At 42.2% G+C, this 26,199-nt stretch overlaps 2 protein-coding genes across 4 annotated transcripts in view; both read right to left on the bottom strand.

Annotated features, from left to right (window-relative positions):
• The window catches only part of atg7 (ATG7 autophagy related 7 homolog (S. cerevisiae)), a 30,538-nt gene extending 26,599 nt beyond the window's left edge, over positions 1–3,939 (bottom strand). For 2 of the 3 annotated variants that reach the window (XM_084704687.1, XM_084704690.1), the window contains exons 1-9: positions 3,801–3,939; positions 2,982–3,172; positions 2,654–2,708; positions 2,446–2,563; positions 1,870–1,947; positions 1,671–1,787; positions 914–1,060; positions 701–789; positions 270–391 (exon numbers count right to left, since the gene is read on the bottom strand). In XM_084704687.1, coding sequence (XP_084560813.1) covers positions 270–391; positions 701–789; positions 914–1,060; positions 1,671–1,787; positions 1,870–1,947; positions 2,446–2,563; positions 2,654–2,708; positions 2,982–3,147 — 892 coding nt within the window. In that variant the 5' untranslated portion in view covers positions 3,148–3,172; positions 3,801–3,939. Of the gene's footprint in view, positions 1–269; positions 392–700; positions 790–913; positions 1,061–1,670; positions 1,788–1,869; positions 1,948–2,445; positions 2,564–2,653; positions 2,709–2,981; positions 3,173–3,492; positions 3,610–3,800 lie in introns of those variants that run through there. The other variant, XM_084704688.1, reaches the window with a different exon arrangement.
• Positions 3,940–5,085: 1,146 nt separating this feature from the next.
• hrh1 (histamine receptor H1) lies at positions 5,086–6,896 on the bottom strand. Its single transcript, XM_084704691.1, has one exon. The coding sequence runs from the start codon at positions 6,777–6,779 to the stop codon at positions 5,187–5,189; it is 1,593 nt and encodes a 530-aa protein (XP_084560817.1). The 5' UTR covers positions 6,780–6,896; the 3' UTR covers positions 5,086–5,186.
• Between the last annotated feature and the right edge of the window lie 19,303 nt (positions 6,897–26,199).

The following is a 26,199-nucleotide window of genomic DNA, read 5'->3' on the forward strand; positions in this document are numbered from 1 at the left end:
ACCTTAAACTGATACAAAGGCTAAGGAAAGTAATAAAGTATAGAATATACCGGGCAAATCAACACGTTCATTATAAACTATAATGAAGGGTATACTAAAATAGATAAGATGCATCAGGGCTCCATAGAACCTCATACATCACAGGCCAGGAAGGAGAGATGGTCACAGACTGCATTACCATTTAAATAGCTTTCATCCTTTGTGCCCTACAGATAAAAGAGGAGGTTTTGGAGTGCCCTTCCTCCTGCCCAGCCCAACAGGAAGATTACCTGTTTGGATGGAAAGCTCCGGAACCTTGACCTGAAAGAGGATGCTGTGCTGAACGGCCCGAGTGCCCTGAAGAGTTCTGTCCCTGAAGCAGAGAATCTCCACCACATCCAGCTGTGCTCCCCTGACACACACACACACACATACATAGTACTAAGCACACACAGTGTGTATCCAAGTCTATGCCCAGGACTCTGGCCCAGTCTATAGCAACCAAATGTGAGGCTTTCCAAATAAGCAGAAAATACGTTTCACCTCATTACACACATTTTCTAACAAGTTAGTCATGCCTGGAGACGACAGTTACCAGTGGCGGCTGGACTTTTTTTGCAAGGAGGGAGAGTTCCACACTGGAATTTCTGTTGGTTTTTGTTATTCTAAACTCTGAGTCACAGTTTACAGAGAGTGATAAATGAATATGTTTAGGATTTACCATCGACTTGCAATAAGAATCAACAGATTCCTCAGAGGCCATCCAGGATGTTGGGAAAGAGAACATGGATCATAAACGCCTACAGTTACCTTAAAAAAAAAACATGTACAACATGAGAAAACGCAGGCACGTGAAAGTGGGTTTGGGCTATTTAGGGTTCTCAGCTTTGCACACAGTTTAAAGCGAGAAAACTTGACAGTCGGCCGTGAGTACCTTCTTCAGATCTGTGAAGAACGTGTCCCAGTTGGCTAGCGAGGCCACTTGGACGGTCTCGGCAGTGTACTTGACCAGGAAGTAGGGAACTGCGGTGGTCCCACTGTCAGTGCAGAGAGCATCGTAGGCCACTTGCAAAGCCGTGATCTGCATGAGGTAGAACGTGTGAATTCGTGGTCAGTCACTAAGACCCGCCGAGTGGCATTGGAACGTAGAGATGTAGCAGTGCGTTAACGGATATCGCTGTGACGCACATGTGCGATTGGTATGCATGGGAGTCGACACATCCTTCGTCATAGTTTATTTTCACACTTTTGAAATGCTACTGTATTGCGCTTCACGCTGCACATGACGGTGTGTCATGCTATAGAAAACCAAGTCTGCAACAAGATGAGTCACAACACTCCTGTGTTTTATCAGACGACCATCCTTATCCCCTCCAACACAGGCAGGCATGCAATGAGTCGGAATAAGTGTCCACTTTGTAAAGAGAAAGCGTGAGTATGTCGGATGACGAGACACAGACGAGAAGCGGTCACCATGTTAACCTCGATTTCAAATCTCTCGCTCTTTTTTCATCCGTCCACCCTGACAGCCACAAACGGGAGAACCGTCAAACAGCTTCAAGGGGGAACGAATGGTTAGTCGTGCGTCGCGACTCTCTGGTATTGTACAATCAGACAAAGCTAGATAAAAGAACAACACTGTTTTCATCATGTATAAAGAGGCTAAACCCCTATGAGTGAGTACACTGTACCTGCTTATGAGAGAACGCCTGCTCTAGCGAGGTGGGTGCTTGCAGCAGCCTGATTGGATCAGAGAAGCAAAGTGCTGGGAAGCAGAACCAGTAGTAGAAGTGGTATTTCTTCAAATCCTGTCAAAGAAAAAAGCCCAGATCACCACACTGAACTCGGTTGGTGGGAGAGACTCATTCTGAATACGGGACAACTCCCCACCGCAAAAGTCAGCAAAATGAATCTGCAGAGAACAGATGGATCCTTCAGAGCAACTCCAGACTGGACTGCATCCCATATCTGAAAGGGGAAAGCACAGGCCATGAACAAAAGCCGACATTCAGAATCAGAATCGTGTTTAATCGCCAAGTCAGTGGTCACAAACAAGGAATTTACTTTGGTATACTTATATATACTGAATACACACACACACACACACATATACAGTGTATATATGGGATTTCAATTGTGCTAAACAGTACTATGCAGAAGTCTTAGGCACCCAATATTGTTTACACAAATACATTATTTACATTGTCTTATGTATACAATTGTTTGTTTTATGTATCCGTGCGGCAGCATAAAAGTAAAATGTTGCCCCAAAAATGAATACTTTTTTGGTCTTTTTATTCAAGTATTTTTGTAAGCATTTTTTCTGAACTTTTTTTTCCCCCTTTAATTGTGTCAGAGACTTTTGCACAGTATTGCACATTTGAAAATAACATTGGGTCTGCACAATAGACGACCACAGATCATGACTGTGTGCACCTGCTGTAAGGGCCAGCATAGACTCATTACCTCCTTTGCTTCTTTCTCCAGCAGAGCCTTCTTATCAGATGATTTAAAGGCCTCTAATGTGTTCATGTTGTACAGGGTGCCCACCGCTGGGCAGCAGCGGGCAGGGGTGGGGCCATCTCTAAGACAAGACAAGTGAAGGAACACAACCAGATGAATGACTGGGTATCTCCCACCCCTGTTTGTAGCCCATATAGATGGAAGTACCTACACATCAAACGCACTGAACTCCAAAGTCAGGCGAGTGGGGAGGCCGACTGGATCACCTGGAGGAAAGAGAATGGGCCAAATAAGACAGGTGACACACGAGGGTGGATTAGGCCTGGCGCTCCCTCACAGGCAGCTCACATGATGACAAGAATCCCACATGGAACGTAACCCTACGTACGACCTCATGCAGCGTGAACACACATGACCCAATCCACGGTTGAGTTCCGCAATCCAGATTAGTGTTTCCCAACCTTTTTTTTCTCCAGTCATGGCACCCCTTAGAAAAGTTTTTTGAAATGCAGTGGCTAGATTTGAGATCATAAACTCACCATTGTAGTAGTAACCTTTGATGTTTTTAGGGCTTTCGTCAAGTCTGTAGTCGTCGAGTTTCTTCTGAGTGAGCTGATGCCAGAAGCCGGCTTCCAGGGCACTGCAGAAAGGTGCAAACTGCAGCTTCGGTTCAGCCGTGCCTGTTTCAGTCGACTCAGAGGCCATCGAAATGCTAGGTCTTCTTCTCTAACTTAAAACACATGGGAGAATAGTGGGGGTTCAGACAGGAGTTCTTACCAGAAAACAAGACACAACATCTGTAGCCCTGATGCCAAGTAGTCTGTTGTATTGGGTAGAATGGCATACATTCAGATGTATAATAATACATAACACAGGCACATTGTCGTGGTGCTATTTCATGAGCTCCGTGTTATTGAACCAGACTTTTTTTTTTGATCAGCAAGTCTCATGAAACCCTGAAATAACCGTTTATGTTAGGAAAATGTCAAACAAGTCATAGTAATTAAAGAAGCTATTAACTATAAAGGCATGCGCCAGGGAGGTACTTACATACACTAACACCCTAATCCTTTGATAAGAAAAGTATGTTATATTTAAACAGTACGACGTTTTGTCTGTCAGACAAATCATGAATCATGGTTTCGAGTGTTGTGTCACACATGGATGGTAGCATGTTAGCTGACTATGTTTCAAACAGAGCTTGTGTTACACAGGTAGCCTACGACATCTGACATGCTCATCCTTGTATGCAAAAGCCCAAGTTATATACATCAATCTAGTGAAAAAGGAACTTGCAAAGCTGTATTTCAATCGTGTTCAAGCTTTCTATGTAAGTAATGTTTCACACGAATACTTACCACAAAACTTGCTTCCTTATTCAGATCATATGATCTACCATATGGGTGTGACGAAAGCACTTGCAATGCAGTTTGGGGGAGTCCACACTCACTGGTAAACAAACAGCGCCAGCGCTATCAAGATAGACTGGAAGCTAGTTAGCATACTAGCTGTACCGTAGCCCCGACCTCGGCGAATTTTTGGTATTGGTGTTTTTGAATAACCAGTTAAGTAGTTCTACCGATATACAGTAGACTGGTTGGCGTGCAGTAGTACGTTGAATAAACTACGGCATTAGATAAGGTTGATGCTATCCGCCTGGCTGCTAGTTTAGTGCTAGTGAGTTGAGTGTAGATCATGGGGCTTGCACCATTGAGTAGAAAATAAATAACCAAAATAAAAACAAAAACGCGCAAACAACAAAACAAGAAAAAACGGACAGAAACTTGTATGCCCCCCTTTTCATCTCTCGCACCGCTAGCTACTGTACACTTTGCTAAGTTCGGAGACTACAACGTAGACATGCTGAATTGGTCGCTAGCTAGCATTAGCTGTTGTACATCGAAGGCTACTAGACATGCCAGTCCAAGAGAGGGTCACATGCTCGTCGGTTCACATTCCAGGTGACAAACTTAATAAATCGGAGCCAATCGGAGAATCTGGTGAATCCTGTCCTGCAGTTCTGGTGTTTTTGCTAAACATTTTCTTGTATTTGAATTGTGATACTGTTTCAGCTGGTATCGTTGCATTGCAGAGTGCATTTCTAGCATTGGGCATTAAAAAGACCATGAACCTTTGAAATTGTCAAAGTTTTAATCAAAACCATAATCGCGTGTAGCAGAAAATCAAGTGCTTCAGACATTCAACGTATAACGTAAAACATATAGCATACATCTCAATACTACAATAAACAAAATTACAACAACTCCACTGCTTCTTCTTGCAGATTGCAGAATAAATGTATAGTACGGGTTCTGTACGTAGGCAGAATTCTTGATGTTTCTGCCAGTTCCTCTTCGTTCTTGATAAGCTTAAGTTTGATGAAATCGTGTATTGTACATGCAGATAGCAGATTCAAAATATATATCAAACTGGAAAACCACATACATGAGCTACATATTCAAATGAGTCATGAGAGTCATATTCAAATCTGAATCACCGAGTCACGGAATAATTTGACCAGATACACTTTTGTGCAAAACATTTCGGTTGAAAGAGAAGACATCAGAAACCACAACATTTCTGGAAAGTTTTATGATGAACACACAATGCATTACACATTACATTGCAACTAAGAATAGCCTGCATTGGCAAAGTAACAGTACGCCTATGTAGACTTTATTTTGTCTTCATAAATCAAGATTAATTAAATGATCTAGTTTACCTTGGTACTCACAGGAAACATTTCAAGAATGGATGTTCAAGATACTTTTGAAAACTCTTTTGAAATTCTCATTGCAAAGAGGATATATAAATGGGTTGAGCGTGGAGTTCATGTACCCTAGCCAAATAGTGAACATATGAAGGTCGTGAAGAACACACGTTTGACAAAAAGCCATGACCATGAAAGCGATAAAGTAGGGTATCCAGCACATCAGAAATGCTGCGATAATGCAGCCCAGCTGCTTGGCAGCCTTGTGCTCTTTGCGGATCCGCAGGCTTTGGATGCGTTGTCGAGAGTGCTCACAGAACCTCTGCCAGGTGTGTTTCAGAGTGCGGCCATTGGCACCGTCCAGTTTAGTGTCCACCTCCTCTGGCCACGACACTGCCAGGGATGGATTGAATTTGTTGTTATGCTGCAACATAGTGGTGTATCTCTCAACATCAGAAATTTGGGTTATCTCACATACTCCAGCCACAGAGTTTGGCACTGTGGCATGGCAATCGGTGACAGACACAAACAGCTTGTCCATATTGTTGTCCTCTGAATGCTGAATGCAAACTGGTGAGACTGACAATGAAGCATCTGAGTCAGACCTCACTTGTTGAGGTGACAAACACTCTCCGTTTTCATATTTTGCTGTGTTTGTCAGTCCTGTGGTCCTCAAAAGGCTTGAATGACAGATGTTTCTTTGGTCAAGTTCAGAATTGATTTTTTCACGCTCATTTTTGACATTGGAATAATATGGCTTTTCTAAAGTATAGTGATCCACCAAGCTTTCCCGATGAGAATACTCTGATGAAGCCTTGTTATCTCTCTGACATGGATAGACATCGTTTTCAAGTGTTTGAGCATTGTGGGGCCCATTATCCCCAAAGGAGTCTACAGGATTGATGATTCGCTCTCGTTCTCGAATGTGTTGTCTCACTGCCAAGTAAATGCGTGTATAAAACCAAATCATCAAAATAGAAGGCACATAAAAGTTGAAAACGGCGGTTATGACTTTAAACCAGGTGACAAACCGGAAGTCCGTGTCACATTTGTTCTCCATCTCTGGTTTCAGCTGGACATGAGTGAAGGACCGCCATCCCAGTATGGGGAGGATCCACGTCATAGAGAGGAGCCAGGCACCTGCGATCATGACACTGGCCTTGCCTCTGGTGCGATACTTCAGGTACTTCAGCGGCTGGCGCACCGACCGATATCGATCCAGGCACAAGATGAACAGGCTGAAAATAGATGCAGTGCTGGCAACATAGTCCATAATTAACCAAAATTGGCAGACTATGCGACCGAGTTTCCATTCCACCTCCAGCAGGTAGACTAGGTTCAGGGGCATCACAGTGGCTCCAACAATGAGGTCTGCCACCGAAAGGCTGACTATGTAGAGGTTGCCCACAGTGTGTAAAGTCTTCTCCTTCTTCACGGCATAGAGGACCAAGATGTTCATGATCACAGTTAACAGAGACAAGCTGCCCAGGGAAACTCCTAAAAGGGCCTTGTTAAAGTGGTGCAAGGAGATGGTGGAGTTGTACAGCAGTGTCTCATTGGAGCCTGCCGAGCTGCAAGTACTGTTGCAAGGATGGTCTGTGGTCCCTTTGGATGCAGACTCCATCATGGCAGCCGGTCGGTCACCTCTCGTTGTCCTCACATGATGATATATGGTTGTTGAAACGGACTTCTGAGCTGATTTTGCCAACAACTACAATAAAGAAGAGAAGGGAGCAGCATTATGTGACACAGAAATGATTAATGTCAAATGTACGGTTCAAATCTGTTTTATAAACAATAATACTGGCTAACAACAAGAACAACATGAAGACCCTGAGAAATGGGATTGTATTTTTCTATTTACACCCATGTGAGAATTTGTGAGAACATGGTTTTTAAAATAATTCACTCCACCGAACAGTATGGGGCATTGATATTCAAAAGTGGACTGAAATAGAGCTTGTCTGTTGCTATGGAGCAGTGTAATAGGTAGAGCCATTGGAACTAGAATGTCTCTGCATTTCTGTTTCAAATTAATGCTGTTTGATTGATATCACAATCTCCATGTTTATGCTTATCCTAGTCCTCAAGGAACCTGTTTGCCCACTCATTCTATAGGCTACATATTATGATTAATGCAGGACTTTAAATTATTCTCAATCACTGACAAATAACTAATATTGAGTTACATATGGCTGCCCAGAGTTGCAGGGAGTGCTAGTCACTATCTGAACAAAACAATAATTCACTTTTATTATCCAAGTATACCTGTAGGTCATGCAATAACAACGCTCCACAGCTGTGAATATAATTTATCAGTTTAAAACCGTTCCCACTTTAAACTTTCTCGTATTAAATACAGTATAATATACAGGATTTCGAACAATAGCGTCTGCAAAGGCTTTTGTTTCGACTTGTAGCCTACCTTTTCATGAAGTTTATTGTTGCATATGTGCCTATAAGCTGATGTTATTTTTGTTGTTTGCCAGTTAAAATACCGACTGTTCATTGACCATGCACACCGAACCACTGTTCGGTAGGCTATTCTTTTTATATCCTTGATTAAAACTACGAATATGGAGTAGCAATTTAATGACTATATCCTACTTTCACATTTCATTTACCGATCGCCAGTCTTCGCAATCACAACCTAAAAAAACTCTATATTTTATTTTATGCGACAAAAAGCTGACCACCTGTGGAATCTATCACAAGCCCATGCCAACTAAATCTTGACAGGCTTTCCTGTACATTGTACTAATTTTGCTACAGCGCCATGATCATAAAACATGTTTTTGAACTGAAACTAAATTTGAACTAAATGATCAAAAGTAGCTCACGTATTCAATCTAAACTGAGGTATTGCAAAGGAATTTGACAACGTTTCCATACCATTGTCCAAATGTCGTAAATGTAAACAATTACAAATTACTCACCAAATACTAAAAGTAGAATCTTAGACTAAACCTCGAACCGCTTCTCCGTAAAAATGATTGCTGATGTTTCAATTGATGGTAGGGTAAAGTCTGCTGCGCGCTCGCGGCACCACACACCCATCTTTACTTAAGAAGGGTGTGACCTCCTTACGTTCTGTCCCTTAAACTGTCGGTAACATTTTGTAGTTCCATAAATGACTATAAACCAAAACATCCATGGTTGAACTGACCCTATTCCATGGTTATTAAATGTGTTTAAGGTACCTGTGACTTTTAGACTAAACAGAGTAGCATAAGCAGTGTATCAGGATGTTGTCTGTATGTGAAGGTTCCTATTTCCCTAACAGCATCACTGTCCAGTGTGAACATCATAATGGGTTTATCCATGATTCCTAACTTCCTCCTCCCAGTCATGTCTGATGAATGCCATACCCGATATCCTATGGTTGTGGATCTCTTAACTGTGTCAATGTGAGTGTTTCAATTAATCACATGGAGACCATACCAGACTAGTGGATAATAAGTTATTAGATTCCCTATAACTGATGCTTGAACGACTATGCAAATGTACAACTTAACTGTGTGTGTAAGTGTGTCTGTGTGCGTGTGTGTTTGTTTTAATCACGTTGAGGCCGTATCCGAGTACTGGATAATGTGGTTGTTATTGACAAATTACACAAATCACAAAAATGTCTTCACTAGTTTGTGCACCACACTCATGTCAACTGTATGCATGTAATGATAGAATTCCTTCATTATAAATGACTGTCCCTCCCTTGGTTTACATGGCTGCAAATCTTAGTTTCTATTAGAAGAGAATCGAAAATTAGGTTGAGTTCAAAATCCAAAACTTGTCAGTGCTCTTTGAGTTCAAAAGAAGTAAGTGGACATAACAAATTCGGGCTGTAATGTTTTACAGTGTATCCTTTTAAATAAGAGATATATATCATGCGGCAGTGAAAGGAGAGCAATGAATACATGCTGTCAAACAGGAAGGTCACACCTTAGTGAAGATGTTTACCGGTAATCACGGTCATTAAACAAATGAAAAGATAGAATGTGTTTACTTCTACGGCATTCACCACAAACACAGAATAGATCATTGAGTTAGTCAAGTTGGGGTTCGCTGTAGGCCCTCTTTACAATTCAACAGAAGGAAAGGTACATAATAACGTAAAGTAGGTAATGTTTGATAAGTTTGGGATGTTGATAAGTTTGGGATGTTGAACTCCTGTCTCTGTCCACCATCTTTATTGAGATCTAACTAGAAGGCCAATGCTGACATCTGCTGGTGGTATACCTCACCGACTGAGGTCAGATACTGGAGTACTTGTTTGAATCTGGAGCACAATGCACAGTAGACTCCTTACGGCAGTTAAATGTGTTTTGAGAAGATGAGTACTTCCCTGAAAGTTTATCATCTCCTATATTTGACCATCCTCTAAATAGTAAATAGACAATTGCCATGTGAGGTGATAGAGTTGTGCAATCTCACCCCCCACATTGACTCTGCTATGACTCCCGTGCCTCTTCACCTTATATACTGTTCTTATATACTGTTCTTATATACTGTTATAATATACTGTTCTTATATACTGTTCTTTATTGTAGAATATTCAGATCAAAGGAATCAGCTGAAGAAGACATGAAGGAAAGTGGAGAGTAGGATTCCATCACCAACATATAATGGGACTATCGCATCGAGTTTGGTATTATACAGTACACAGGGTCTGAAAATTAAAGTTCTAATTTGATTTCTATTTTCCATGAATATAGATTACTATTCAAAGCCCCTTGCCTGGGTGCAAGCATTTCAAAGACATTCCGATAGATGGCAGTAAATGTAACTTAATATTTTAATGGAATGGTGAGAAGATTGTAGAGAACATTTTCAATGGAACTGATTGTACTTAGATTGTACCCCAAAAAAACTTCTCAATCTTGCAACGATTTAACAATGATTCAATGCCCCCGCAAAAAGTGTCACTACGATAAACAGGGAGACAAAAATATAGTGGCACAAATTTGAAATGGTAATTTCTATTTATCAGCACAGTGAGTATTCATTGGCCGAGACAGAGTGGCTGGGGAGTCTGGTTTGACCTGTTCCTCGGGTTGGCCCGAAATAGTCAGAGGCAGTGAACTGTTTCTAATGAAGAATAATGCACTGCACTGGAGACCCACAAAGCTGGGCACAGAGACACAGACACAGACACATACAATACTGCCCCAGGCCATGCACGGGCCCTCAGCCACCCACTTTCACACTTTCACTACCTTTCAAGACCCCACACAGTCCTGACAACAAAAGAGACACTAACCTAGTTGTTTCACCATGCCAAGACCCTATCATTCCCACCAACAAAGCTCAGGCTGCCAATCCAGAACTGTAATTGACAAGGGCCTGCTTTCAGCCCACACCTCGGTGACCTGGTCTCATTCAAACCTTGTATTCTTTGACATTCTAAAGAAAAGAACAAATGCAACAAAATAAATGATGTTGAAAACTTTAAATGTTGCCATTTTACAGACAACTATCCGAGATAGCAAGTGACCGAGCACTAACAAAATTGTGTTCTGTTCATTGAAGCAATTTGTTTTGTTTTTTTTGTATTTGAAGGGTTTGTTGAGTGATTCTGTATAACCCCAAACAGTACTCTCTGCCTCAGGATTTCATGTTTATAATAAACGTCCAAACCATATCAGAAAAACCTTTTTGAGTTGGCGGCCAAACTGCATGTGTCTTCTTCTCCCTAAGATTAGTGGTGAAGCATCACGCAAACACTGTAAGATCCTGGGGCTACTCACAAGATATGTTCCGACGCTTCTGCAGTACTATGCATGAGTATCAAATCATGGGCACCAAGAAACATTACCAACAATGGAGCAATATTACCACAATGGCATTTCCTTTATATATCATCTCATTCAAGAATGAAAGCTATACATTAAATAAATGTATAATAAAGACAATTCCAATCATATTGTGACTGTTATGACTGTTCTGTCAATGTAGCTTTCATATAGAATTTGACCCAAAACATCTAGTTGTGTAATGAACATAGGGAAATGACATGTTATATACTCAGGGGTGGTCTTTCCTACAGGCGGGATAGGCGGTCGCCTAGGGCGCCACTCAGAATGGGGCGCAAAAAAATGCGCCCAGCAAAAAACAAACAAAAACAAGATTTTTTGGCGCCCCCTTCTATATCTCCAACCAATAGTTTGACATTAAGAAATTGGGCGCCATGAGTGAAGCTCGCCTAGAGCGCCAAATGTGCTAGGGCCGGCCCTGTATATACTGTATGTTAAATATATATTTCTGTGTCGCAGCATATGAAAGAAAATATTGTGCAGCAAATTTATTTCAGCTGTGTGTCATTTCCTGTTACTAAGAGAGACCAACCAGAGCAAGGATTCCTTTATGTAAAGAGGCTCACTGAAAGAAACACTGTGATGCATGATGTGTATGAAGACCAGGAAGTAGGAGGAAATCATTTTGATAATCTAAATTGAGGAATAAGTACCGCACATGTTTGCATAGTCTGATCTGATTGGTTCCTGATTGTTCCTGGACAAGAACCACAGCTGTACAGGGTTGTGCACTGTGCCTGCAGCAGGACCTGGACACTTAATAGAGAAATGCCACTATGGATTGTGCATGGTGTGATCCAGCTGTGATAATGAGGACCAGACTTAAAAGAATTACTAGAAGGTTCCAATATAGCTTTCCGAAGTGAATTCATGCTGATAGGAAGGTTATATTTATGTGTGAATGCCAAAGTGCAACTTCCTTAATGTCTGTTCCTGTATTCTGTAATGCTCAAGATGTCATCAAATCACAACATTTGGATGGTCTTGCCCCTTCACACACACAAACACACACACGCATGTACGCGCACGCACACACACACAAGACAAGGAGACTGTCAGGACTGCAAGGGTGGACCAAAAAGCAGACGCCAAAAGGTGTCTTTCCTCCTTTTATTGGAAGCCGAAAATAACTCAAATTATTAACAAAAGTAGATTGTCAAAGAGCATGACTCTCACTCTGTGACAGGTCAGAGAAAAACTAAGCACAGAACTAAAAATCTAAGCCACTTAAAAAGCACAGAACAAACAAGGCACAGGTGAAAACAATATGTCCAAATGAGACCAGATTAACAGAACCAAAAACAAGAACACAGCGAGGGGCCTCTGGTGGCCAACAACCCTGACAGAGACAAAAAATGTTGATCCTGCCTGTCACGCATCCCTTCTTTTTTCCATTACAGCCACATAAACATGTGCACAGAGCCACACACACACACACACACACGTGCACACTTCTCCTAGACATAATGTGTCATCACGTGACCTTCACTCCACATTTAGTATATCTATCCAGACAAACAAAAATTGTGAAGCCCGAGTGTGGGGGTACATATACATCCTCTGACACACATACAGGCTGAAGAAGGTTATCTGTGCAATTCCAGTCCCTGTCCATCATGTGGCAGTGTTCTGCAGCCGTGGAACGCTGTCTGTCACAATAGAAGCAGAGCAGTTCAAAGTCATGCAAATCCGCATGAGGACCACAAGCCCCACCACTGTCTGGGCCTTATCTCTGACTGCACCTTGTGGGAGACAGCCTGCCTGCCTCCCTCCTGAAATATTTTAAAGCTCCTCTTTGATTTCTCTCACACGCTAAATACAGAAGACCTGCTAACTAATGGGAAACAAGAGGCGAGGGCTGCTGCTGACGCTTCGTATCATTCCTTGAGGAGGAAAAGAGAAAGGACTGGGTGCTCTAGTTGTATTTGATGGAGGATGACACCAACAATTAAAACATGCCGTATTGGATCGACATAATGAGAAATGGTCTTTCTTAAATAAAGATATTTTGTCACATTAGAAGCCAGGTCTATCTAAAACTTTGAACCGTTCATGTTATTGACTATTTTGTACCAGTAATCAAAACTAAATATCGAAGCCCTTTGGGCCTTGCACGCAGTTTCTTCTGATGGATGACACTTTCTAGTTTTCAAATCAAAAAATTTTGGGCATGAGTTGATGCAAGTGCACCAGTGAAATGTCACTCAACTTTTTGCTACTGATAAAAATCCATATTCTGTATGTTTATATAAATCATCAATCTCCCAACCAGTGTTTCAGTTTTAAAAGAGCCATGGCTTTCATCATAATCATTCCCCCACACTCTTGAAGTCAATGATCCTGTACAGGGCAATCAAATTTCATTTTGTTTTTTAAATTGACAGCATGATGTATAGTGGGTTGTTGTTGCACTGTCTGAATTCAGATCATGCGTGGCAATGGAGCGGGAACTCATTTCTTATTTGGCTTTTAGCGCGGAACAAAGATATGGGGCTGTCTGTCCCCATGCTAAAATGTACTTCATGCCAGAAGAATCATTGCAGACAGGACTGCTTTGTGTCAAGAAACATATTACTCTGAATCTGTGAAACTAGGCCACATTTGTTTGAAAACATTTCCAGATACTGTGTTGGGAACAGATAGGTGCCATCATTCAGAAAGCATGCAGTCTACTTCCTAATAAGGTTTGCTGTGTGTATTTTCAAACTCAATCCACATAAGTGTGTTTAATGCTACAAAAGCAGAGGACTTGACTGTCTCCATAAAAAGGATCTGCCAACAGAAATATGGGTATTAAGACTTCATGTCGCAGCTGTTGTAAGCTGACATTCTTGTGTTGTAATTCTTTTTTGGAAACGTCTAGCCTTCCCCATGATATTGTAGGCTGATGTGAAAAGCTGCACAATATTTTAATTGGCTAAGCATCCAGGCACTGTTGTTGCTAATTACCATTTTGGGACAGATTATCCAATGCAATCCAAACACAATTCAGTGAATTTCTTCATGTCAAATGAGTGTATGTAGAAATGACAGCTGTCAGGTGTGGTGGGCTCAGTCATAATTAAGCTGTGATGACTTTACTTGGGTCGTTAAACACTGTCCAAAGCATCATGGATCATTACAGAACCTCTTCCTGCATAGGTAGAACTATTTAACACGATGTAAGTCAGAACTGGGTTTACATGGTTGGTAGATGGGTGGTAGATGGATGGTGGATGAATGATGGATGGATGTCTGTTGGATAGCACATGGATGGTGGATGATTGGTGTATGGATGATAGATGGATGATAGCTGGATGGTGGATGGATGATGGATGAATGATGGGTAGGTGGTAGATGGATGGTAGATGAATGGTAGATGGATGAATGGATGGATGGTGGTTCAGATCCCTCAATTACAGGGCAATTACTGGCCCCAGAAGATACCGTTCACCACGACATCATGCATCATTGGTCTCCACACCCACGTGAAAGAGGAACACACCCTCCCTCTTCATGATGTCATCAGACGCTGCATATGAGATCACAGTCCAAATCCAAAGGAAACACACCCTCCCTCTTCATGATGTCATCAGAGGCTGCACATGACATCACAGTCCAAATCCAAAGGAAGCACACCCTCCCTCTTCATGATGTCATCAGAGGCTGCACATGACATCACAGTCCAAATCCAAAGGAAGCACACCCTCCCTCTTCATGATGTCATCAGATGCTGCATATGACATCACAGTCCAAATCCAAAGGGAGCCCCCATGTCTGTGTGTGCGGAGCCCCATGAGGTGAAACAGAGGAAGGCAGAAGGGAGTGTGTGTGAGTGAGGAAGAACACAGCAGAGCCGTGGGGAGGGTCAGATATGTGTTACAGGTCCTGGAGAGATCCGTCAGCCTCGCTCATCGTCCTGACTGACGCGAGCTGCCGTCTGACGTGAGGAATACAGAGGTGACGAGAAAGGTCAAGGCTAATAACAGCCTCATTTGTGTTTTGGATGTGAAGAAAGGAAATCTCATTACAGAGTATCAGCCAGGCGTCTATGGAACCCTTTAATCTAGAATGAGTAACATCCAAAGATCGCTCATTGTAATTAGCTATTTCTTTGAGGTCAGAGCTTGTGTTGTACAAAACATAGGCATCTTGTCTACATTGATACATCTACACGTGATGTATATTTTAACCTTTTAACATTTTTAAAGGGAATTAACAACAGCACCAGCCTAAAGTACAGCAGGTAAGGCATTAACTGTGTTTAGGACAGTTAAATGGGAGACCCAATTACTGGTAGCCATGCTTAAAAACACAAAAACCGTGGATTTATTTTCAACATGGGCAATGGCCCCATCTGGACCTTATTAAATGATACTTGTTATGTTATTACTCTGGTAACTGTAATTGTAAAGATAAGTCACAGTTAGCACGGGAGACATCTCATTTTTATAAACTGTGATTTATGAAAATTGCTAACTGCATTATAATGCCGGTTGACATAATGAACATATATCTAATCGAGTACGCCATCAATCACTGAGACCGACCATGTGGAGGCCATGGGTAATAAACTGCTGGGACTACTGGAGCTGCATAGATACCATGGGAACTGCATTGTGTTGGAGCACAGAACAAACCCTCAAGGTTGACTGGGGCAACCTCCCAGTGCTGAACCCTAGCCACCTCGTTCTGGTCTCCTAGGAGACGTCTGTGGAGGTCATCCATTAGCAGCTAGTCACATCACAACTAAGGTAGAGGGAATTTACCCTGAGGCAATTAAACATCTTGTCTTGTATGTTAAAAGGCAGAGGGATTCTATTTATGTGATATATATATATATATATTACATATTGTGGCAACTCCTCACTTTTTTCAATCCCCTGAAATTTCTAGGGTTTAGCAAAAGTCGATGTATGGTATTTTTTTCTCCTTACATTTAACTGTTTAAGTATGAGCTGAAAGGGTTGATTCTCTAAGACCACACATCAAGAAATCCAGAAACATATGTTGCATGCTATCTAAAAACTGTGGTGTCAACATCTACAGCCATTTAGAAGTATTTTTCTGTGATCTACACAGGATAAGTCAATGTTGAGATCCAGTTTAAATCAGACGTCTTCATGTTACAATGTACTCATCACTGTGCTTTTCAAGCAGAACGGCAGAATACAATAATACATCAACATCAGCTCAAACACAATATGAATGTCCTGCCAAGCTGAGCTCTGTGTCACTGGATGAGACGACATTTAGCATCATGTTGAGATTTTATGATTAAAAGAAAACATCAAAATGTCCAGCAATGTAGAACCTTTTAAGTTATGTCGCAGGTGAAATTTGTGTCAAGTTATGTGTTATAAAACATGCAATAGGCCTCACCAGGAACAGAGACCATCCTGTTACTAGCTTATGAGTCACAGTTTAGTTTGGATTTTGTTCTCGTCTGTGTCCTCCTCTGCTCCGCCCGCCCTGCCCTGCTCCACTGCTCCCCCTCAGCTCCTGGACGGGCAGGAGGTCCAGTGGTCCGCCCCAAGCACACGCATACACCCATCAGCAGCTTCCTACCTGACCCTGTCTGACACATGAAATGGTGAGTGTCCCAGTCCAGACAGTCACCTGACTCACCACAGCACCTCAATCCAACTCACTCTCCCTTGGCCCGTCACATGTCAACATTGCTTACCCAACTCAACATCAAAGACCCCAGCACACACACACACACACACACACACACACACCAGTCTAACACCCTCTACAGTGCATCGCTTCCCTCCTATTCACCTCCTGACATCCTTGGCAACCCATTACCGTTGAAACTCCCTCATCCAATCCATCACCTTGTCGCTCCACCTTTATGGAATGCCCTCATGCGTTTATGACATGGACCCTGTGAGCCGGTGTGTCCACAGGCTATGAATGCTAATTAGCCCTCCCCTGGCCACACCCCCTGTGGAACAGCATCATCGCAACAGTTCCTGTTCAGGTTTCCCCTTCATTTGAATAAGAACTTGTTTTTGCTATGGTTCTGGCTTACAGAGGGTCGAACCAGTACAAAGAGATGGTTTGCTTCGGACTCTGTTTGGTCCCATCACACCTTGTTTTGGAACAGTTCCTGTGACCGTTAGCATTAGCAAATCCAGAATCGGTAGAATAATAGCAGACCTTTGAATGACTGAATGAATGGCTTGTATACTGGCTTGGCTGTACTCTGTGTGGACTTGCATGGTCCGACCTGTTTCATCAGCTCTCTGGTGAAGAGAAAAGAGAGGAGGGCTCCTGGCTTGTGAGACACCAGCAGCACATCCGAGCAGGCAAGATGTGACCAGCCCTATTAGAAGGACCACATCTTGATGGGTGCCCTGAGCACGCTCAGTCCCTTCACCTCACATTGCTCCCAGTCATTTACAGACACACAGGCCATGCAGGGGGCCAGAACAACCAGGAGCCACCAGGGAGGAGAGAGATTCTAGTTAGGATGCACAGTATCAGAATTCTGCTGGGTGGTTTGAGTGGTTCCTATGGTCAGTCTTCCTCTCAATTACTGACTGGATGCCTCGGTTTTTCTAAGCTGCCAGATAGCATTAAGTCATCTTATTGCATGCAGGAAATTACACTTTTTGGGAATAACAACATTTGAACTTGAGGATGTCTGAACTGCTCCAAAATAGATATTCAAAACTGTGGAAAAGCAGCTGAGAGTGAGAATGTGAGGTCCTGAGATCAGTCCTCAGTCCAAAACCACAGACCAAGCAGCACTCAGGGCACCATACATTGTACATAATGCCTAGATCAATCCTAACATACTTACTAAGTAAATATGTTTTTTTTTTTACTTTTGTTTACATTACTTCCCCTCATGTTCAGATTTGAATTCAAAATCAACTTCCATTACCACAGTATTTTGATATTGTCTTTCAGAGATGTCTGAGAAACATCTCTGGGTGATTTTCAATTCTCAGGTATGGCATGGGTGTAGATATACAGTACACACGGTCATGAAGATGGGGTTCATTTGTTCATTTGTGACAAAGCCACATTGAGATCTTGATATGGGATTGACATGTTCACCTACTGCAGGACCATACGTGGTCAGTAAATCCTATTTTGAGGAACCCTCTGAACATACCTCATTGTTCTTTCAGTCAAATGATGTGTGTGGTTCTGATTCTGAACATGATGAAGTGTTGTGTTGCTGTCTGGCTCTCAGATGACCTACTTAGATTGGGAAATTGTCAAATCAGTAACGTTTTGGTGTGAAACTGTACAACAAATGAATACTCCTTTTCTCTCATGTCTGCACTGGGAAAGAGCATGACCTCTGTCCGACATTTAATAAGAGAAGATTAAACACACATTCTCAGTAAAGTTTCTCAGGGGAGTCATTTAATTTGCAAAGAATAATGTAATCTACCCAGGAGCCACAAGGCTGTGTCAGCCTGCTAAGCTGAAGCCTAGGCATCATTCAGCAGATGCAATAACTAATATACTAAGTAAAGTAACAAAGTAAACTATTAACTAATTATCAAACAAGAGTAGTCACTGAACCACATCTACGACACTTCAATGTGAGAGAACTTCACAACATATTAAATAAATCCATTAGCATTGTGACGAGAGGGCTCACTGGTTGGCTTCAATAATAATCATGAGAAAACATCATAATGCCGCCATTTCACTACATGCACCCCAGGCAAGTAAAAGTCTAACATCATTTTCTACAAAGCTGTCTGTATTTTAAAATGAGTAATTGCTCATTTTTAAATCAGTTTGAGATAATTGAAGACTGTAGTAGTATAGTGATTCTGACCCATGGGAATACACATTTTGAAAAACAGATTGTGCAATATTTTTGGATTATGAATGCACATAATTTAAGGCTCCTCCATGGCTCTGTCCTTTGGCAAAATGAGAATTCATTATTAATTCAATTTGTATTCATCATGATTGTTTGCCATACAACTACAAGACTGTTTTGACCATGTGCAGTATTAGCATGCTTGTTTCTGCATTTACAGTACAATAAAAAAAGTATATTTCTAACAGACCTTGATAATCAACAACACGCTAAAAGCGCTGGCTTCACTCCCATGTAGGTCATCAAAGGATCTAGAGGCTTTGCCATCTTCAACAAGCCCCAGGATGAAGATGATTTTCTTGGCACAGAAGTCTATTTAACTCCAAATCCCCCAGTCAGTTTAGGAACCCTCCTCTTTCGTACGAGGAAGCAACACTCTAGACTCTCCTAGAAAGAGACAGATCCGATTCCTTCAAATGTTCAAGAACCCCCATACAGTTTGACGTTTCAATGGTTTTGGTTGATTAAACTAGGTGACTTGCTATCTAAACATGTTTAATTAAGTAAGTTTATTCAACAGTCATGGGGTAAATGCATCTTTGTGTGAAAAAAACCTTTTGCACTTTACTGTAACATGAAATGCAGCATCCCGGTAAAAGACACGTGATGAAGCACTCTTTGAGATGAGCACAATCTTTATTCACACTGGGAGCACTCAAGAAGCTTTTTGTCTGTGCCCTGATTGTGATCAAGTGCTTCAGATCCAACAGCTCCAGCGGAGGTGGGGTGCTCAGTCTGGAGAACGTAAGTACCTTCCTCATGGTGCTATATTGGAAGACATCTCTTTGTCTGAGCCACGTGAAAATGGTTTCTGCCCCTGAGCGTCTATTTTTTCTGTTTTTAGTCACAGTGCGTCTAAAATGGTCAAATTAGGAGGCGTGCTGCCAGGTTTAGGACAAGCCACGCCATCAGTGGCATTCAACGTTAGAGGGTTTGTGCTCTTTGTTGTAAAAATAGTCTGGGATTGGGTGCTTTGGTTTGGGTATAGGGAGAGAGAGAGAGAGAGAGAGAGAGAGAGAGAGAGAGAGAGAGAGAGAGAGAGAGAGCGAGAGAGAGAGAGAGAGAGAGAGAGAGAGCTACAATAGTAGATGTGGGAAGCCCAGAGGCAAGAAAGCACAGCTCATTGGATTTAAAATGGGGGGGGGGGGGGGGGGGCAGTGGGGCGGAATGGGGGAGGGAGGAGGGGGAGAAGAGCTTAGCAAAATACCAATATCTTCTTAGCTAATTTCTGCACTATTTGGTCAGTTAAGAGTGGGGGGCTTACAGAAGCATTAAAGTGTACTGTGAGTCATTAAAAGTGTCACAACAAACTTAACTCAAGGTTTTGTGAAGGATGTTCCTTTCCTCTTGAGGCTGTAATTGGGCCATATTGCATTGGTTAGTACTACACAGAAAGAGTATTATAAAAATGGACTTTCCATACATCTTAATATGTGTACGTCCTCATGGATGTCATTTGTAGCATGCACTAAGAAAACATGCGGCCTATGAATACCCGCTGAGATCCTAATGATTCTTGTATGGAGGCTTTGGTAAATTCATAGAATGCACTATTTGTCTTTCATCAGAAACTGACTGGAGAAGTGATGTAGTTTAGCATAAAGGCATCATGGATCACCAGTTTCTGTTTCTCACAGGCAGTGTCCTTTCTCCCAGCAACACTAAAGGCATTCTTTAACTTTATAAAGGGCCATGGATTCATTCCTCGAGCATTGTGTCCAGTGTACTATAAAATGTACTAAATGCTAAAAACTGAATGCTATCTGCACTTCTTTTAAAACATCTTTGCCTAGAGCATGTCTTGCATTATCTTGTCACAGAGAAATCTTGAGTCTTACAAACTGTAGCATAGTGGCTAAGGTTATATAAGAGATTTCTCTTTGGAAAAAACCTGTGTAAGAATATGACATCAGCCAGCCTTCCTTGCAAATAGACCTATGGTTGATGTGTCACATGACAGTAACCCATGGTGACCACACGTTTGTCTACATTCCACTTCAGCAATACTGTGGTGCGTGTCTGACACAGCCGCACTCCCCGTGTTTGTGTCTGCTGTGGACATGAGGGGAGGGGGCGTGGCCTGAGGCCCAGCGGGTGGGCTGCCCCCCCCACCCCCTCACCTTACAGAGGTAATTATCTACAATCAGAGGGACTCAGAAAATCTATAGACCCTCAAAGAGCAGCTCAAATAGAGGAGCGAGCCTCCTCCGTTCAGACACAGTTTGTGACCCCCAATCGCTCCGTTTTCACCCTGACCCCCCATTATGGCAACCGTTGATGGGGCCAATGTTGCAGACCACTGCTGGGAACCAACGTCACACAGCAGTGAAAGAACTGCTGTGGAGCTGTCTGGATGGAGGAGCGACTGTATTAGTCTGAGCATGTACCAGCAACTCTGCCATGTCGGCCATTGTGGTATACTGAAGCAACAGAGTCAGCTGCTTCCTTTAAAACATATGTTTTAACACATAAAACATATGGACATGCCATTGGGGTGCTTGTTTTTGATGTTGTCAGTCCTTCCTTTGTGTTAGTTTCTTGAGCCCTGGATTATTACGTTTTATACTGTTACTTGCATTGTGCATTTTCTGTATGGCAGGGCAACATTTAAAAGGAGACCTTAGTCACATTAAGGCCTTTGTGCCAACAAATATTTGTGATATTTGTGAGTGCAACATGACCTAAAACACACATTTGTGACAACACAAACCTTTGATTCTGTCGAAGGGAAAATAAAAAATGTAGTTTTATCTTAAATGTGCAAGAAACAACAACATTTTTTATGTGGAATAAAAAATATTTACATTTAGTCATTTAGCAGACGCTCTTTAGGCGTCTGCCCAAAGATGGGTTATAGAAAAAACGTGTTTATCGGTTATAGAAAAAACATACAAATACTTTAAACTTTAGAACAAAATCCGAATAAAGGATATTTTGGAAGAAATTTAGGAAGCATTATTCAGAGAGACGTTTGTCAATACAGCATCAGTGGAAATGTTAATCGTTATTTCTTCTCATGTATACATATGATATGTGTTTATGGCTCACTTGGGACATTGTAGCTTTATTCACCAGTGGCTGATTGTTCTACAGAGCCATACATTCAGTCGATGGCAGACAGCTCTGTTAGGCCCAAGCACATGAAGGGGCATCATAACTCATGCTACCAGGCAGGCCTGATGGCAGTTGACCACCAGAACGGCTGTGCATGACCTTTTCTCATGACCCATGATGATACAGATGATTGTGCTTCAACAAAATTACTTTATTTATGAGACATTGTTTACATTATCCTCCCTCCCCCCTCTCTTTTCTCCGAAGGTCCAGCCGACCCCACACATGACGTTTTTGGAGACCTGACCTAACAGGGGTCATGGGCTGTTTGATGTCTGTATTTGTTTTGTTTTGTTGATAATTGATGATTTTGTTGGACACTTTTGTTTCTTTAGACGTATATTAAAAGTCTTACTCAGCATGCAAACGTACACAAGCACAAACGCTACTTTTGAAAGTTTGAAATGTGAAAGAACGGTTTAGATTTCTCTGTCTGAATTTCATGGAACATCTAGCAAATTACTTTATTGCCTAAAGCCCTATTCTCTGTGACGCTGAGATAAATAGGAGGTTTTTAACTCATGATGTGAGAACATATGGTTTCCTGCCCTGTAAAAGCTACATTTGTCAGTGCCACAGAGCTTTCTTCACCCGATAATTGTGCTCTATTGTCTAAGAAGACTGCCTGTAGATATCCTGGAATAGAGGCTTACTGCAAGGAAGGGTTTGTGGATGGAGATAGAAAAATGGCTTGTCAACCCCACTGTTTGTATGATTAATGATGTAATTAGAGGATAAATTGTCCTCACATTATTTGGGTAACTCCCCAGATAGGGTCTGTAGATGCTGAGACAGACTAGCTGCAACAAACATGCAACGTTGCTTTCAGGACCTGAAACACCATAGTGAGCCCAGAGAGGTTTCTACTTCATTTCAGTGGTTCATGAGATGTGCAGTGGACTTTAGGATCTTTTCCAAGTGTCTTGGCTACACATATTAGTTACACACAAGACTAAACTACTAAACTAAGACTGAGAAACATTCGTACACTACTAATCTTCTGCACAGAGCTTATCCTAACCGTTTATGCAGTGCATACGCCATGAAATAGCTGCACTCACACCTGCAGTGCTGAACCCTGTGCGGAGAGGCTGCATTCTCAGCAATCAGGTGCCCTGCTAATGGCTGTGAGACTAGGCCACTTCTTCAACTCTGCCCAGGAGCCGACCGTTCAGTCACCTGCTGGGCTGCACTCTTACCTCACCCAGAAAGAAACAACTAATCAAGGTCAACAACACTGGGCCAAAAAATAGTAACCTGCAACTTCAAGCGTTGCAACCCTGATGGGTTCAATTCGTGGAAACTTTGCAGTGACATTTTGGTCAATCATGTTCAAAAGGCTGCACCAAAAAAAAAAAAATCGAAGAACATCCACTGATTTTACACTGAAGTTGTGCTCTAACCGACCATATAACCAACGGAAGACCATGTTTAAGGGTCAAGTGATCTGAAATGTTCACACGCATTGTAGGACAGTCTGTTTTATTAGCAGCTGTTGGTGTTCAACATCAGTCACAGAGGGTATAATACAGTTTATTGAAGGTTTACATAATAGATTGATTCCATCTAACCTTGTTTTTGGGGGATCTAACATGCAACTAACTCATATTGAATGAATACAGTACATTGGGAGATTTGCCTTGGTGATGCAACATAAAAACTAACTGAAATACACTCATCAGTAAACGTTTCCTGTGTTCCATATTCAGCCTGAGAAACAAATATTTGTAAGTTGAATTGGAGGGGAAAATGAGGGCTAGTGCAGCCAGTCTTTGTTGTCACATGTAGTTTTAAAGGACACCTTCCCAAGCCTTCCAGTCATTCAAATGGAGAAGCAGCCAGACTTGATCTTAATTCATCCCTTTTAATTAACAGTCAGAACAGCTTCCACCCAACACTCAAGCATGAGTCACTGTTTTCTCTAATTTCCACTAAACAGACAGAGTTTACCATGAGAAAGGAGAGGCAGAGGACTGTTAGTGCTTTGAATGTGGCACACTTGTTAAGATAAGCATGTGCCTCCTTTCTGAGGATCGGGTGATGACTGAACAGAAATGTGCAAACCAGTGGACTGTTGTTCCAACGTGTCACCTCACTCCTGGGTCCTGCTGCATCCTGCAACTCATTCACTGACGTTTGGTTTGATTTAATTTTGTCAGTAGTCCATCTTCACCACAGAGGAGCCAAGGGGGAAAGTCACACACCCTCAACAAAGCCATAGTAAAGCACATACTGTATCTTTTGCATACATAAATCTTTGATTGTGTAAATGTGTTTACCATGGTACACAGAGCATCCACAGAGCTGGAGAAACAGTGTAGCACTGTAAGTAGGTCATAAGAATAATACCAGGGGTTAACTATTGTGAGCAAGCTTAAAGCTGAACCTTTTCAAAGCACATCATGGATGGAATTGCAAATCGCAATAAGTGTGTTGGATTATTCTAGAATAAAATGACATCGAGATAGCCGTGTTCTCTCCTCTTCAAGAGTAGCATTGCATGATGGGAAGACACTGGCCACGATATTTGTTCTTTAAAATTGATAATGTCCAGTCATCTTTAATAAATGCTCTGGCTAATGTTGCCAGTGTGACTAATAGCACAGCAAATTGCTAAGCAATTGTCTTTTAATCAGCAATCACGTTTGTGTGCTGCCTGACAATTAGGAAATCTGCCTTTGAACTAGCTTCAATTAGAAATCCAGCACTATCTAGCTATCATTATGCATTTTTTTCTTCTCCAACAACGACAGTATGGGGGGCAAAATTCCCTTTCAGTCTGAAATGCATGTCTGCTCCTGATGAACATCTGTCTTGGACTTGAGGTAACCGTAGGAGACAAACGCCCTCGTCTTGTCAGCGTTCTACACCATGTTGAATATGAAACTGCCTCGCATGCCAGCAGTCTAATTACATCCGATTTATCTCAGCGTTCCCCCGCAGCTACGCTCAAATGGAAGCATGAAAGACAATTGCACATTCTGCTCTGGTAGTTTAGGTTAGGGGCAGAGACGGAGGCTTGGGTTCCTTGTTCGCTCTCGTGCAGGTATGGCTGATGTTTTGAGCACAGCGACTGCTCAGCCCTATTTACTGTAGTTCCTCTATGTTCAAAGGGAAGCATGTATTCGTGCCTTCACCAATGTATGTGGTTTCATCAGCATTGCTTGGCACACTAGCACTGATAAGCTGTTTCCCGTTTGACTGTATATGACACACTGAACGGCCAAATCTGAGAGATTTCAGCACAAAATTCGAATGTTCAGCCTTTAAAGATTTCTCAAATACAGGATCTTCACCAAAAAAAAAAAACATATAAAATTGATCTGTTTTTGGGTAAATAGCCATTCAGATGCCCTGTAGGACTTTGCTTTTCATATTTTATTTGACAGGTTACAGCATGTGTGTCCTACAACATGCACTGTGACCCCCTACAGCATTGTTGGCTATCTTCCCGGCTTATCAATTTGGTAATTAGGAAAGAGACTCTTTCCACCAGTGAACAGTGTGTGACAGCTCAAGGCCGACAGGCATGACACCATCCTCCTTCCTCTGGCTCACGCACATCACCTGCCTTCCTCCTTCAGCTGTGCCTGTCTGAGCTACCTGTTACCCGCTTGAAACTCAGGATCGAGTTCATGTTCATACGGCTTCACACTTTCCAACTGCTGCCCGGAACTCCAATTTTCTTCTATTGATTTAAGATTCCAAATGTTATTTATTCGTTTGCTTCTGGGAGCCTGGTACAAATGTCGTACCGTGGCTCTGTCACTTGCGTGTATAACTAAGATCTCCTGAAACCAGGTTTCTGGCTTTATAGGCTGTGTCTCACACCTAATCCCAGCTGTGTGACTGGCCTGTCACTGGCAGAATGCCATTCTCCTGTCTCATCAGGGCAGGCAGGTGTGACGCTCCCCAATCCCACAGTATCTCTGTCTCTATGGCCAGCAGCCAGGCTGCCGGGCCTGATAAAGGCTGGGGCTTAGCTCTGATGGCCGCAAGCATCTTCAGCAATAAGCTGTGGGAACACTGGCAGCATAAATGGTTGTGGGGGGTCAAACTCATCGTTTGAACCCGGTTCTGATGTATCACCCTTTAGAGAGATTTTGAGAGAAGTTTTTTTTTTGTATGGGTACATTGATGAAATCCTTTGAGGTTTTAGCAGTGTGTTTCAGTCACGTTGTCCTACATTTACATGTAGTCATTTAGCAGCCACTCTTATCCAGAGCGACTTACAGTAAGTACAGGGACTTTCCCCCTGAGGCAAGTAGGGTGAAGTTCCTTGCTCA

This window comes from Hypomesus nipponensis, chromosome 9, assembly GCF_054491055.1.
Source record: "Hypomesus nipponensis isolate SF chromosome 9, ASM5449105v1, whole genome shotgun sequence".
Classification (NCBI taxonomy): domain Eukaryota; kingdom Metazoa; phylum Chordata; class Actinopteri; order Osmeriformes; family Osmeridae; genus Hypomesus; species Hypomesus nipponensis.

Excerpts from the sequence above, each read along its gene's own strand:
- hrh1 (XM_084704691.1), bottom strand. The coding sequence starts at position 6,779 with ATGATGGAGTCTGCATCCAAAGGGACCACAGACCATCCTTGCAACAGT.